The 16,208-nt window shown below is 38.0% G+C and overlaps 1 protein-coding gene and 1 non-coding gene across 4 annotated transcripts in view; one reads left to right on the plus strand and one right to left on the minus strand.

Moving 5' to 3' along the window:
- The window catches only part of LOC114108634 (uncharacterized), a 32,687-nt gene that overhangs the window by 11,967 nt on the left and 4,512 nt on the right, over positions 1–16,208 (minus strand). The window lies entirely within an intron of this gene.
- Positions 1–16,208, plus strand: part of CD96 (CD96 molecule) — a 99,060-nt gene that overhangs the window by 7,709 nt on the left and 75,143 nt on the right. For both annotated transcript variants that reach the window (XM_027965703.3, NM_001306108.1), the window contains 1 exon segment: positions 8,483–8,607. In XM_027965703.3, the coding sequence (XP_027821504.2) occupies positions 8,483–8,607 (125 nt within the window).

Raw genomic sequence — 16,208 nt, forward strand, 5'->3', positions numbered from 1 at the left:
TATCAAATTCATTCTTAATTTCTGATATTATATTTAAAGTTATTGTCTTTGATAGTTTTAATTATTTGATGAACTTGTTCATCTTTTCATCTATTCCCTTCATCTTTTTCTCTATTCTTGAATATGTTAAAAAGTTATTTTAATATCCTTATTGTTAACTCCAATGTTTCCATTTTTCTATGTATGCAGTTTGTTATATGTATTACATAAATAAAGAAGACATATTGTGTTGTTAATGACAATAATAACAAAAGGAAGGGATGTGCTGGAGTAAGTTGTGAAAAAAAGAGAAAAGGTAGAGAAAAAACAGACACATGAACGACCTCATATAATAGACCCAAAGAACAGTGCTATAATTAATGATTTGAAGAATTTCATGTTCTTAAAAAAAACTGAGAAGAAAAAAAGAAAATATATACAAAACCTTATATAGACCCATATATTTACCATTTCATATTCTCTTCATTTCATCCCATGGAGAAAAGTTACTATTTGTTATCATTTCCTTTCAGCCTGAGGGACATAGTTTAGAATTTCATATAAGAAAAATCTACTTGCCATGAATTGTTTTGTCTTTTTTTTCTCATTTTTATTTTTGAACATTAGTTTCACTGAGTGCAAAATTCTTAGTGGACTGTTTTTTCTTTCAATATTTTGAACATGTCTCTGATCTTCATTGTTTCCGGTGAGATGTGAACCATTGATTCTGTTATTGGTCCCTGCATGTGATAAATTTGAGATTTTTTCCTTGCTGATTGCTTTCATAATTTTCTCTTTGTTTTGGCTTTTGATTATGATATGCTTAGGTGGGTATTTGATTATATTTATGTTACTTAGGTTTTATAGTTCTTGAATGTGTAGATTAATTTGGAGAAATTTTTTAAAATAAAATATAAAGTTTTTGGCTTTTGTTTCTTCAAATATTTGTTTGTCCTCCTCTGTTTCATCTCTCCTTCTATGACTCTAATTACATGTATGTTAGAACATTTGATTTGTCCTATATGGTTCTGAGACTTCCCTGATGGCTCAGAGGGTAAAGCATCTGTCTGCAATGCAGGAGACCAGGGTTCGATCCCTGGGTTGGGAAGATCCCCTGGAGAAGGAAATGGCAACCCACTCCAGTACTATTGCCTAGAAAATCCCATGGACAGAGGAGCTTGGTAGGCTACAGTCCATGAGGTGACAAAGAGTTGGACATGACTGAGTGACTTCACAATCAATCACAATATGATTCTGAAACTGTTTTCCTTCAATCTTCTTCTCTCTCTTCTTCAGATTAGGTAGTTTATATTAATCATTATTTAGGTATGCTTTTTTTCTTTCTTCTGCCATCTCAAATTGGCTGTTGAGAATCTCCAGTGAATTTTGTAATTTTTATTATAGACTTTTAAACTCTAGAATAATCATTTGTTTCTTTTTATCTTCACTAAAATTCCCTATGTATTGAATCATTGTCACCATATTTTGCTTTAATCCTTTGAACATACTTTTAATAGCTGCTTTGAAATCTGTTAAATTTAATGTATGGTCTACTCAGAATGAATTTCAATGAACCACTTTTTTCTTCAGTATGGGTCACACTTTCTTGTTTCCCTCATACATCATCATTTTGTTGTTGTTGTTGAAAGCTAAACATTTAAAAAAAAACATAACATGACAACTCTAGATTCTCTGGGTTTTTAAAATTTTCAGTAACTTGCTCATATTTAAATTGCAAAATCTATCTCTTTTGACCGTACACTTATGGCCATTGATACCTCTGCTTAGCTTTTTACTATAATTCTCATGTCTTTAGTTTTACTTCCAAGGAATTGCCCGTACATTGTCAAATTCCCTTTGTTGGTCCACAAATGAATTTGGCAAAAAATTTTGCTTAAATACCTCAAGCCCAATAGGCTTCCACCCTCTACACATAGACGTCTGTATGAAAGGGAGTTGGAGACTGTGTTCAAAGTTGCGACAGTAATACCTCCCTTGGCCTTCACTTTTCACTGAGCTCTCTCAGATCCCCTTACTCATGTATAGTTTTCCCAGTCAACCTGGTATGTGTAAAGAATTTATGTCAGCACTTTTATGACTCTCTGATTTCTAGAATCTCTGTTAACTGTCTGTCTGGTCTGCCACTCACCCCACTGGGACTGCACACCCAGACTAACCAAGCCTCAGTCTTTTTCTGTTGCCTACCAAGTTTATCCTTGCTAGCTGACAAAGTGAAAGATTTTCATGCTCATACCTAACTTAAGTCTGTCCCTTTTGGAAGTAAAGCTGCTGGGTTTTGTAGCCAATTATAAGATGGTGAAATGACCTTTCTCCCCGACCTAGTTGAGAAAAGTGATGCTGCTGCTGCTGTTGAGAAAAGTGATGCTGCTGTTGCTGTTAAGTCACCTCAGTTCAGTTCAGTTCAGTTCAGTCGCTCAGTCGTGTCTGACTCTTTGCGACCCCATGAATTGCAGCACGCCAGGCCTCCCTGTCCATCACCAACACCTGGAGTTCACTCAGACTCACATCCATTGAGTCAGTGATGCCATCCAGCCATCTCATCCTCTGTCGTCCCCTTCTCCTCCTGCCCCCAATCCCTCCCAGCATCAGTCTTTTCCAATGAGTCAACTCTTTGCATGAGGTGGCCAAAGTACTGGAGCTTCAGCTTTAGCATCATTCCTTCCAAAGAAATCCCAGGGCTGATCTCCTTCAGAATGGACTGGTTGGATCTCCTTGCTGTCTTCTCCAACACCACATTTCAAAAGCATCAATTCTTCGGTGCTCAGCCTTCTTCACAGTCCAACTCTCACATCCATACATGACCACTGGAAAACCATAACCTTGACTAGACGGACCTTAGTCGGCAAAGTAATGTCTCTGCTTTTGAATATGCTGTCTAGGTTGGTCATAACTTTTCTTCCAAGGAGTGAAAGTAAAAGTAAAATCGCTCAGTCGTGTCCGACTCTTTGCGACCCCATGGACTGTAGCCTACCAAGCTCCTCCCTCCATGGGATTCTCCAGGCAAGAATACTGGAGTGGGTTGCCATTTCCTTCTCCAGGGGATCTTCCCAACCCAGGGATCAAACTCAGGTCTCCAGCATTCCAGGCAGATGCTTTAACCTCTGAGCCACCAGGGAAGCTCATCTTTTAATTTCATGGCTGCAGTCACCATCTGCAGTGATTTTGGAGCCCAGAAAAATAAAGTCTGACACTGTTTCCACTGTTTCCCCATCTATTTCCCATGAAGTGATGGGACCAGATGCCATGATCTTCGTTTTATGAATGTTGAGCTTTAAGCCAACTTTTTCACTCTCCTCTTTTACTTTCATCAAGAGGCTTTTTAGTTCCTCTTCACTTTCTGCCATAAGAGTGGTGTCATCTGCATATCTGAGGTTATTGATATTTCTTCCGGTAATCTTGATTCCAGCTTGTGCTTTTTACAGCCCAGCATTTCTCATGATGTACTCTGCATAGAAGTTAAATAAGCAGGGTGACAATATACAGCCTTGACGCACTCCTTTTCCTATATGGAACCAGTCTGTTGTTCCATGTCCAGTTCTAACTGTTGCTTCCCGGCCTGCCTACAGATTTCTCAAGAGGCAGGTCAGGTGGTCTGGTATTCCCATTTCTCTTAGAATTTTCCACAATTTATTGTGAGCCACACAGTCAAAGGTTTTGGCATAGTCAATAAAGCAGAAATAGATGTTTTTCTGGAACTCTCTTGCTTTTTCCATGATCCAGCAGATGTTGGCAATTTGATCTCTGGTTCCTCTGCCTTTTCTAAAACCAGCTTGAACATCAGGAAGTTCACAGTTCACATATTGTTGAAGCCTGGCTTGGAGAATTTTGAGCATTACTTTACTAGCATTGGAGATGAGTGCAATTGTTTGGTAGTTTGAACATTCTTTGGCATTGCCTTTCTTTGGGATTGGAATGAAAACTGACCTTTTCCAGACCTGTGGCCACTGCTGAGTTTTCCAAATTTGCTGGCATATTGAGTGCAGCACTTTTACAGCATCACCTTTCAGGATTTGAAATAGCTCCACTGGAATTCCATCACCTCCACTAGCTTTGTTCGTACTGATGCTTTCTAAGGCCCACTTGACTTCACTTTCCAGGATGTCTGGCTCTAGATGAGTGATCACACCATCGCCTCAGTCGTGTTCAACTCTGTGCGACCCCATAGAAGGCAGACCGCCAGGCTCCTCTGTCCCTGGGATTCTCCAGGCAGGAACACTGGAGTGGGTTGCCATTTCCTTCTCCAATGCATGAAAGTGAAAAGTGAAAGTGAAGTCGCTCATTCGTGTCCGATTCTTTGTGACCCCATGGACTGCAGCCCACCAGGCTCCTCCGTCCATGGGATTTTCTAGACAAGAGTACTGGAGTGGGTTGTCATTGCCTTCTCCAGAGAAAGGTGATGGAAGGATCGCAAAGCAAGCAGGCTGAAGACTCCTACTGTTCTTACTGAAGCTCTGGTGGCTTGTCAAGAAGAAATATTTATCAATTAACTGTTTGTCTTTGGTCAATTTCCAGGGCCCTGAAAATGGTGATTTTTAACACACTTGCTCAGTCTTATATGTATCTTTTTTTCACTGACCTCTTCATGCTCCTGAAACAAGGAGTCCCTCAATACCCACCCAACCCTGTTTTTGACACTTATATTGTATCTTCATTTAAAAATATATATTCATTACTACTCACTTATAACAATTATTTATTCTTCGTGCTAGAGGTAAATACATATTCAACACTTACCCTCAGTCTTTATGTAAAGATCTCTTCAGTTTGAAGTATATTCTGTTGGAGAATATTCAGCAAATGCTCATGGTACAGTATTCCCTGAGCTCTTGTGTGAGCTCTTAATAAGTTTTATTTTTATGCTCTTCATGTTAAAGATTGAATATAATGTCCTTAACTCACATATTCTTTCCGTGAGTATATTACATATGTTGTGTGTAAGTTGTTGCTTAGTCATGTCCAGCTCTTTGCAAGCCCATGGCCTGCCACACCTCTCTGTCCACTGAATTCTCCAGGCAAGAATACTGGAGTGGGTTGCCATTCCCTTCTCCAAGGAATCTTCCTGACTCAGGGATTGAACCTGGGTCTCCAGCATTGCAGGGAGATTCTTTACCATCTGAGCCACTAGGGAAGCCCATTAAATGTTACAATATTATTTTCTGGCATAAAGAATTACTGTCCAAAAATTAATAACAATTTGATTTTCTTTCCCCAGAACTAATTTTGTTTAACATTTTTTATAAAAATATGCTTAGTATCTATTCTGTGAGTATTTTCCTACTTTTGCAGTATAATCTTTTAATATATATTTTCTAGTCATTTTAAGAAATTGTACTAGAAAAAAAAAAAAGAAATTGTACTAGAGTTATAATTTCCAGTCTTTTTCTATTGTTTATTTCTTTGAGTATTGTTTAATCTCCATCTTCTTGCCTATCTCTTTCTTTGAATCTCTTTTACCTCTTTTTGCTTATAAAATCCATTATTTATTAATATTTCACTTAAAAATTTCCTTCATTCTATTTTTAAAATTTCTTTTAATGCATTAACTTTTGTATTAATACATTCTTGGTTTTTTTTCTAGTTTGCTCTTAATTTCTGAAATGATTTTAAAAACTTATTTCCAACCCTTTCCTGAATTTTCTCACTTATCTTCTATAGAATTTCTTCTCTCCAAATGACTTATTTAGCAGTCTTTCTAAAACTTATCGTAGCTTATATCATTTTATTTCTTTTAGTTTATTTTGAATAATTGGGTTATAGTTTTTATTTATTTTGAAGTCATGTCTTTCTAATATGCTGTTATTATTGTAGGAATATTATTTTGCTCTCTATTCTCTTTTTTTCTTATGGTATCTTTATATGTGATTCCAACCCACTTTTTTCTATTGCTCTAAATATGTTTGTTAAATAGATTTTGACTTTTATCACAGAAGAGTACACCAAGCCATCTTTTCTAGAGTCTTCAGTGTCTCTAGAGCTCTCCTGTTATTTTCAAAATAAATTATATGCCATTGTACTTTGTAAGATGCACTTCTTTTCCTCCTATCCCTCACTTTTATCTAAATTGCCTCTTTGCTTTCTCCTGTTGGGCCTGTCTGGTGTAATTTGGATTCTACTCCCGGGGATCTCATCTCAGAGTGGGAATTCTCTGAAAAGTCCCCTCTACTCTAGCACTGACAAGCCTTTTCATTTTTCCCTTGAAGGCTCTGGTAATTTGATGCCTACAAACTTCTTTCTCTGTTTCTGCTGCTATTCTCAGATTAGTTTGCCTTTCTTTCCAGTGATTGTCTGTTGACTTTTTTCTAGAAGGTAGGAGGGGTAAGTTCTTAGTTCTACGGGCCACTGACTTTCCTGTTTCTTTTTGCACAGTTGCTTACACCACAGTGGTTTGTTGATTTGTCCCCAACTATTAATGATGTTATATTGTTATTTAGTGTTCCCATAGATATTGCCTATAGGTTTACTATGCTAGTTTATCTGTTTTTACTAAGAATCTCAGGGATATTAGAGTTATGCCACTTGTATTACCAACTTCTCAGAATCTGGACAAACTTTACAAAAATTTACCACTTATATGTTTGGGTAATGCACATTTAAATAGAATTTACATATCAAGTAGACTTCATAAACTATACAAATATGTGCCTTGGCCAGTCTCTGTTTAAAATAAACTGATGTAAGCAGAATTATAATCTCAAGAATAAAATTAAATAGTATTAATGGTGGTATGCAAATATGGCCAAAAAATTTGGTGGTGATACACATGTAACTCCATTTGGGAGTGCTGTTATAGTAAATGCTTTCAACCATAAAAGGCAGGAATTTTGTTATTGTTGTTTTGTTTTGGTTTTTAAATTCTGAGGTTGGAGTAATATATGGAGGCAGCAATAGCGAGCAAGAAAGGCCCTGATCCAATCCTCCTAATCTTGAGGCAATAAGGATATAAGAAAATAAACAACCATTATCTGAGAATGATGCAGGGAAGTTGGGCCCTAATGGGAAGGCCTGGCTTCAATTAAGAAAGCAGGAGGAGAGAGTTATCATTAAAGAGGACAACTGATATTGACAAGAGCTTGAAAGGCAGCAAAGCTTTCAAGGCAAAATACAACATTTGAAATATTCCCATGTTTTTTAAAAATGTGTTGTTGATAATAAGGAGAATGTTCACACCTCATGACCTAGTAATTATACTTCTGGGAATATATCTTAAGTAGCTAAATGGTCAGAAGAAAACTATTAGTTTAAGGATGAACCTTTCTATAAAGATTGTAATAGTTTAAATAAGCTAAAAACTGAAAAAGCATATGATTCAACACTTGAAAATTGCTAAACAAATTATGATGTATGTATGTGATATAATAGAAATTTCAAACACAGGTAGCTTAAGAATCATGCAAAGCCTTTTAAGCTATAGGTAACATTTGCTGGTAAATAAAATTGCAAAGTATGAAAAAAACTTGCATACAAACAAGATTTGTATAGATATAGGAAAAAAAAGAATAAGATTTTCAGGATATTAAGATGATAGAATTGTTGTCATTTATAAATTATTTTCTGATATTATAGTTTACTCACAAATGTATATATATGTGTATAGTCCCCAAAAGAGAGACTATAAAACTATTTATCTCATATCACTTTAAAAATGAAAATAATTCATTAAACATGCTTCCTTGGAGTTTCCTGATGTGTTTTCCTGTGTGATTTTTTTCTTTGGAGAAATATCTGTAAGCTCTAAAAAGACGACCAGGTATAAAAGCAGTGAAAAGATCAGCATATGTCAGAAGTTTGGTGAAAGGAAGGGATGAAAAGGCAGAGCACAAAGGATTTTTAGGTCAATGAAACTGTTCTATATGATATTACAAGAGTGGATATATATCAGACTTTGGTCAAAATTCATGGAATGTACAACACCAAAAGTGAGCCTTATGTAAATACAATATGGACTTTGGGTGATGATGTGTTTGATCCAGTTTCATTGATTATAATAAAGGCATCACTGTGGTTAGGGATGTCAATAATGGGGGAGATTGTGCATGCATAGGGCAGGGTGTATATGGAAACTGTACTTCCCACTCAATTTTGCTGTGTACATAAACCTTCTCTAAAAAAAATTGTCTATTAAAAATTTTAAAAGACAATGGAGGCCAGATTATAATGTTTTATATTCTACCTGATCCAGGAAATATGATCTAAAGACTAATGCACCAACTTGAGGTTAAAGCAGAAGAATGTACTGAACTGTGAGCTGGATTCTGTTAGGGCAGTTTCCTTATAGTTATTCAGTGATAGACAACCCTGTGCTTCTCAGTGACCCTGTTATGCCATTTATACAATGAGGACTGTACGTGGTGGGGTCCTCTTCATAGGTGTACCCTGAAGATAGCTGAATCTCTATACTAAAACTGTTCTCATTTCTTGGATTAAAAATACTTTACAGACCAATCATAGATCCGTGTCTTTCCCTCTTTATGTTTTGTTACAGTGGCACAAGAAGAATGCAGAAACAACCATACAATAGAAATAGAGATAAATGGGACTCTGGAAATACCATGCTTTCAAAACACCTCCTTAGAAATTTCATCTGTGCTCACCTTTGCATGGCTGGTGGTAAGTGTTGCCCTTTTCAGTGAATAATGGCCATGATCTTTAAATATTAATGAAGTGAAGATGAATAACAAGTAATAATAGGGAAGGAAGCACACTGGATAAGAGACAAGCATTATGTGAAGGTTGAGTTAATGTCTGGAGGAGGGAAGGGAGGCCACCAGGATTCCTTCCAACTCAGCAAGCCCCTGGGTCTTTGAATGCAGTGATTTCGAAAATAGTTCCTAAAGGTTAGTTTATATTTCAAGCTGTATACTCAACAATGATAACAGAAAGAAAGAAGTGTGATGGTGCCCTGGAGAGGAGCCACATCCAGCAGAAGCCCCTACTCATACTTGCTTGTTTACACACAACACGTGCAGGGGCATAGACTCCCTTTTTCCACCCGAACCCTACTACCACATCCTGGAAAATACACAGCATTGCTTGGACCGGGAAATACAAACTCTTAATGCATATCAAACACAAATAGAAAACGTCCATGAGAGAAGCAGTATGTCTATACGAAACAGCCACTGCCCAGCTCCATCACCGTCACTGGTAATGACAGGCCTATGGTAGCTATGTTTTCTGACTTACAAGAATAAAACAAAACAGAAATATGGATTTTTATGTGAAATTTTCCAAGGCAAGTCAACCAAATGGCATCCAGCTATTAACCAATATATAGAGTGGACTTCTAATACTACTGTTAAATCAGTTGATAACACAAGCCTTACACAATTATGATTACCATAAACACAATTTTGAGAATCATGAAATGGGTGGGATTGATGACCCAGAATATGACTGTATTAATTTTTCAGGTCTTCATCAAAATGAAAACACAAGATTTTAAAATTCTTACATAACTAATAGATGTCCATGAGTATAGCAGCTGATACCATCTGCAAAATACTGTACTTGCATGGTTGATCATTTATATTACAAATTAGTAGACTTTTGTGGACCGTCTTGGAAACTGACCCTTCATGTAAAAAGATTTCTCTGAGGATGTGCCAAATCCAAGATAACTGACTTTCAAGGAGGCTTTAAAATATAACCTACTAATAATTTTTTATTGTCTAGATGTTTTTTGGATAGTTAGTATGATCAAAAGACATTATAAAATGCCTTTCTCAAGTTGTACTAAAAGCTAGTGTCTGTTTATCATGTCAAAAAATGTATGCTCCCCCTTTTTATGGTTTGGTTGCTGAAATGTAAGACTTCCTGCCTGACATTATGCCCATCATTAAAAAAATCAGTTTTTCTTAACTAATGTGATATAAGGTGGTTCTTAGAAAAAAAAAAAATTAAGAAAATAGATCAAGAAGACAGAAGCCTGCTGTACTAAACATTACTGTAATGGAAATACGGTATCTATACCTAGTTTACATTATTAATATTTCCACCAATGGGCAAAAATTTTCCACCCTAATTATCACTAAGTCACTATCAATAGGGGTAGTAATATTTTATAGTAATCAAAAAGACTAAGATTTAATAAAGCTTTACTTAGAGATTTTTGCTGGCTATTAAGTTGATCTGTAGTATCCTTGTCTTATCTGAAGAGAGTCTAATCTGTTTTTCCAAGAAACTGTTAAAGTTTTCAGTCAGCTTGTATCTTTTCTGTGACACAGAACTTCTCCAGGGCAAAAAGCTGCATCAGTCATTTTAAAAATCCTTAGATCTAGTATATTGCCTTGACTATAGGCACTCAGTAAATATCTAATAAATAATTGAATGGTATTTGTTGGCTTCCTATTAAATGGGTGATCACTAAACCTCATGCTGGCTGTGTGATTAGTTAATGAGAAGTTCATGAAGTATCAATGACTAGATAACTAATAAGACATCCTCTAACAATTGTCTTCAAAGAAACTAAGAAAGCTCTGTAAACATTATCTTTGAATCCTGCCAAGACATTTGAGATAAATAAGGGATGGAGAGATTGCATCTAAGGTCATAGTGAGAGAGTGAGTCCTAAACTTCTACTGAAACCTCAGGCCGTGCTCTCACTTTAAAGAATGCATCATAACTGAGACAACTTGAGGAATCTTTTTGAAACTTCTTTTCAAAGGGAACATTGTATTGGCAAATATGCTGACTAAATTCCAACTGTGCATTTCCCTTTTAAATGTTGAAATCTTTTTGCTCCTTTGATTTACATTTGTCCTCCACCCTGCCAGCTCTGTGGGATTCAGCAAGTCTGAGATGAAATCATCTAATCTTCCATTATTAAGGAATAAACCACAGCTCTTTATGTCATGACTGTTATAAGTCTGCAGAGGATATAAATATCCCCTCAATCCATATTTTAGTACTTCAGTCTCTTGTTAAGCCAGCATAATAATCATAATGATAACCAATCATTCTTGCAGATATGATATAATGTGACTTTTAGAAAAGGTTACAAAGAGATGATGAAGATGAGCTCAGGAGGGTAGAAACCCAGTATAAGGGTCTATCGAACTCAGTAACTCTGGAGCTGCAGAATGTTCCCTTCAAGAGCTGCGTTAAACCCTGGAAACAACTTGACAGACTAAAGTCAGTTTAATCTAAGTCACTGGAAAACAAAAACCATGTTCTGTATGTGGAATTTTATAAAACCTAATTCAGTTAATGACCTTCACGGGAAAGGTTAATTATTGGGATTTTCAGTTATCATAAAAATATTGACTGTGCTTCCCTGATCCCATGCTGAGACTGTGTTAAATGTGTCCATGGAGCAGATCCCTTGCATTCTGGAATTTTACATTCCAGGATCATGACTACACTGAAGTAGAAAGGCATCTGGTGCAAACTGTGTATCTGACATTTCTGTAGGACAAGAGGTATCTAAGTAAGCACAGAGGCTGTCTGTTGAGGGTCCGTGTGCATGTGATGACGAAAAAGTAATAGAATGTGTGTTTTTAGATGGAATGCAGTTTGTAGAGAACAAATGATATTCTTCCCAGTTTATGTTCTGGGGCGTGAGCCTGCAGTCATCAGGGAAATTCTGCAGGGTTATTCTGGGAGCTTCTCAATTCCCTCTAATGTTCTGTGTTCATTCCAAACTATCGTCCTGATTTCCCACAGTATAAATTTCAGTTCAGTCTAACAAACATGTGAATCTGTTTTAAGTGCTGGGTCCTACAGGGATAGAAAACTGTATTGGACATGTTTCTTACCATGAAATACAACTTTAATAAAAATGTAAAATAGCAACATGGAGGGAAAATGATTTGATACTGACTAAATGGACCTGGAAAAACCTCTTAGGTTATTTTTGAGCTGGATAATTAAAGCCAACAAACAGCAGACATGTGTTTCACCAAGACCCTGGGACCTGTGAGCACATGTTGGCAGCACCCCCTTTGTCAGGGTGGAAGAGATGTTGAGGGATGGTTGTTCCCAAACTTGATGGATAAAGAGAAACCCATGACTTTTCTCTTTAAAATCAGGAATAGAAAGTGAGAAACATATCAAACAGTTCAATACTAATGATAAAGGCATACAACTAGAATCTAGAGGCTTGTTTCTTTAAATTTTTCTCTATAAATATACCTTTTCTGTACTCTCTTCTTTACTATTTGTAATATTTTACATGTAAATGAAAATCAAAAAGGGCTTCCCAGGTGGCACTAGTAGTGAAGAACCCACCTGCCAGTGCAGGAAACATAAGAGATGTGGGTTCAATCCCTGGTCAGGAAGATCCCCTGGAGGAGGGCATGGCAACCCACTCCAGTATTCTTGCCTGGAGAATCCCTTGGACAGAGGAGCCTGGCAGGCTACAGTCCATGAGATCACAAGAGTTGGACATGACTGAAGCAACAGTACACACACACTGTAAACAATATTGGTTTTCCATGCCTATAGGAAGCCCGCTGCTGCTGCTGCTGCTAAGTCGCTTCAGTCATGTCTGACTCTGTGCGACCCCATAGATGGCAGCCCACCAGGCTTCCCCATCCCTGGGATTCTCAAGGCAAGAACACTGGAGTGGGTTGCCATTTCCTTCTCCAATGCATGAGAGTGAAAAGTGAAAGTGAAGTCACTCAGTTGTGTCCAACTCTTAGCAACCCCATGGACTGTAGCCCACCAGGCTCCTCCAAGCCTAGCTATTCAGAAAAGAAAGCTGTCACCTTCTATCTGATGGCAGCTGACCCTAGCTACCTTCACCATAATCAAAATTGAAGTGTTAGCCAACTTACAAAATGTTGACAACCAATTGTGTTTGGAAAAAAATATTGTTGTGGATTTCTATAAAATGGACATGGGGAGCTTTGCAAGCAGCCTGCTTTGATAGCACTGAGTGGATGGGAAATAAATAGAGCAAAGTGAAGATAAGAAGCAGTTAGGAGATAAAGAAGTATCAATAGATGCAGTTCACAGAATTTATTGAATGGGCTCTATACACTCAGCACCTGCCTTGTGCTGTGGCCACTACTGCCTGCTCTGACATGGAGCTCAGGGCAGCTCAGAGGTGAGGTAGCCTCATTAAATCAAATAGTACCATGGTCTCTTTTCTGCACTGAAAATTCTGAGTCCAGTACTAAAATAGGAACCCTTCTGCAAATTATCTCCTAGGGTTTATCAGGTCATTAAGAGACATTCAGGAGAAGTTTTCCATGATTCAATATGGCCCCTCCCAACCCTCATCATGCTAATTATTTTATCCAACTCCTGTTTATCATTTCCTTATGCATTTATTTTCCTTCTATGGGTACTGATTTTCTGGGTTTTTTTCTTGTGAATTTGTTCTTCTCCTCAAACAGACTCTCAGCAGAAATGTCAAAGACTGTCGGTTCTACTGCCTTTTTGAGGCTCTATGAAGCAAAGTCATTAACAGCATGGCTTTTAGAGGGAGATTGTCGCATTCAAATCCTGTTTCCAAATCTGCTAGCAGTGTGACCTAAGAGCTAGGATTAGGGTGAAGTGAGTAGGGCCTTCACCTTGGCTGCAAAATTTAAGGAAGTTCCCCCAAGAAACCAGTAATCACAATACTTTCAAGAATCAAAATTTACGGAAAATCCATGATAAACAAAATGCCAAATTTTTAAATAAAGGCAAGGTGTCTTCTGTTATGAGATCCTGCTATGCTCTTCAAGGAACAAGATTTTCACAATCAGCCTGTGGTTCCTGGGTCTTTGTGGCATGGTGCCCCCTTAGGGCCACAGGCATGAAGGTTGACAAGGACAGGAGAAAAGATTGAACAGTGCATGACTTATGAAATCAGTTTTCAAATGTTAAACTGTAGAGTTTTTATTAACTGTTTCCACTGTTAAATATGTCAAAACATGGGAGGATATTTTGCTAAGTGCACATAAGGACACACATTTTTCCTTTCGTATCAGAATTCTATACAGCCTTGGATATGTTGCCCAGCCTGATTTTAGTTCTGTCATCCACAAAAAGGGATAATTATATAACACAATTATAATTTTATCATAATTATATAATTATAGTACCAGCCCCATGGTGGTGTTGTGAGGTGGTGATTAACTTAACGCAGTACCTATGTTCAATACATATTAGAAAGTAATTTTTAAAGAGTTCATTTTAGTACTCTCCATAATTGTTTAATTTAACCATGGAGAGAGTAAATGCTCGTGAATTCACAGCAAGCTGATCCAGTTCAGGTTGTAAGACAGTGATTTAGTATTAATTGAACATTTGTGGAGTGTTAGGACTCATGTAGGTGTATCCTATACACTAGCTAATTCCATCTACATTCCTCATTCTATTCTAAGGGTGCAGCAAGTTGTAAATTTCATGAAGTTTTAGAAATATTTATTAATATTTTAGGGATTCCCAGGTGGCTCAGTGGTAAAGAATCCACCTGCCAATGAAGGAGACAAGAGTTCGAATCCTGGGTCAGAAAGGTCCCTTAGAGGAGAAAATGGCAACCCATTCCAGTATTCTTGCCTGGAAAATCCCATGGACAGGGGAACCTGGAGGGCTATAGACTGTAAAGAGTCGACTATAGGTCACAAAGAGTCAGACATGACTGAGCGCTCACACACAGGAGTCAGACATCACTGAGCGCTCACACACATCAGTGTTTTTAAAATTATCAAAAGAAGAAAGGAAAAACAGCCAAGAACAAAGATTCTGTGCAAGATCCCCTACCAGTCTTTCTTGTAGAACAAATGCCCTAGAATCATTCTTATCAGGTGAGAGTTGAGGTATATTCTGTGACACCTGTCACCAAAGGTAGGTCAGTTCAGTTCAGTTTTGTGTCCGACTCTTTGCGACCCCATGAACTACAGCACATCAGGCTTCCCTGTCCATCACCAGCTCCCGGAGCCTACTCAAACTCATGTCCATCGAGTTGATGATGCCATCCAACCATCTCATCCTCTGTCATCCTCTTCTCCTACCGCTTTCAATCTTTCCCAGCATCAGGGTCTTTTCAAATCAGTCAGTTCTTCACATCAGGTGGCCAAAGTATTGGAGTTTCAGCCTCAGCATCAGTCCTTCCAATGAATATTCAGGACTGATTTCCTTTAGGATGGACTGGTTGCATGTCCTTGCAGTCCAAGGGGACTCTCAAGAGTCTTCTCCAACACCATAGTTTAAAAGCATCAATTCTTCAGTGCTCAGCTTTCTTTATAGTCCAACTCTCATATCCATACATGACTACTGGAAAACCACAGCTTTGACTAGACGGACCTTTGTTGCAAAGTAATGTATGCTGTCTAGGTTGGTCATAGCTTTTCTTCCAAGGAGCAAGCCTCTTTTAATTTCATTGCTGCAGTCAGAATCTGCAGTGATCTTTGAGCCCCCCAAAATAAAGTCTGTCACAGTTTCCACTGTTTCCCCATCTATTTGCCATGAAGTGATGGGACCAGATGCCATGATCTTAGGTTTCTGAATGATGAGTTTTTCACTGTCCTCTTTCCCTTTCATCAACAGGCTCTTTAGTTCTTCACTTTCTGCCATAAGGGTGGTGTCATCTGCATATCTGAGGTTATTGATATTTCTTCCAGTAATCTTGATTCCAGCTTGTGCGTGCTTCATCCAGTCCTGCATTTCTCATGATGTACTCTGCATATAAGTTAAATAAGCAAGATGACAATATACAGCCTTGACTGGCTCCTTTCCCGATTTGGAACCAGTCTGTTGTTCCATGTCCAGTTCTAACTGTTACTTCTTGACCTGCATACAGATTTCTCAGGAGGCAGGTCAGGTGGTCTGGTATTCCCACCTGTTTCAGAATTTTCCAGTTTGTTGTGATCCACACAATCAAAGGCTTTGGCATAGTCAATAAAGGAGAAGTAGATGTTTTTATCGGAGAAGGCAATGGCACCCCACTCCAGTACTCTTGCCTGGAAAATCCCACGGACAGAGAAGCCTGGTAGGCTGCGGTCCATGGGGTCGCTAAGAGTCGGAAACGACTGAGTGACTTCACTTTCACTTTTCACTTTCACGTATTGGAGAAGGAAATGGCAACCCTCTCCAGTGTTCTTGCCTGGAGAATCCCAAGGCCAGGGGAGCCTGGTGGGCTGCCATCTATGGGGTCACACAGAGTCGGACACAACTGAAGCGACTTAGAAGCAGCAGCAGCAGCAGATGTTTTTATGGAATTCTCTTTCTTTTGATGATCCAGCGGATGTTGGCAATTTGATTTCTGATTCATCTGCCTT

The sequence above is a fragment of the Ovis aries genome, chromosome 1 (assembly GCF_016772045.2).
Source record: "Ovis aries strain OAR_USU_Benz2616 breed Rambouillet chromosome 1, ARS-UI_Ramb_v3.0, whole genome shotgun sequence".
Lineage (NCBI taxonomy): Eukaryota > Metazoa > Chordata > Mammalia > Artiodactyla > Bovidae > Ovis > Ovis aries.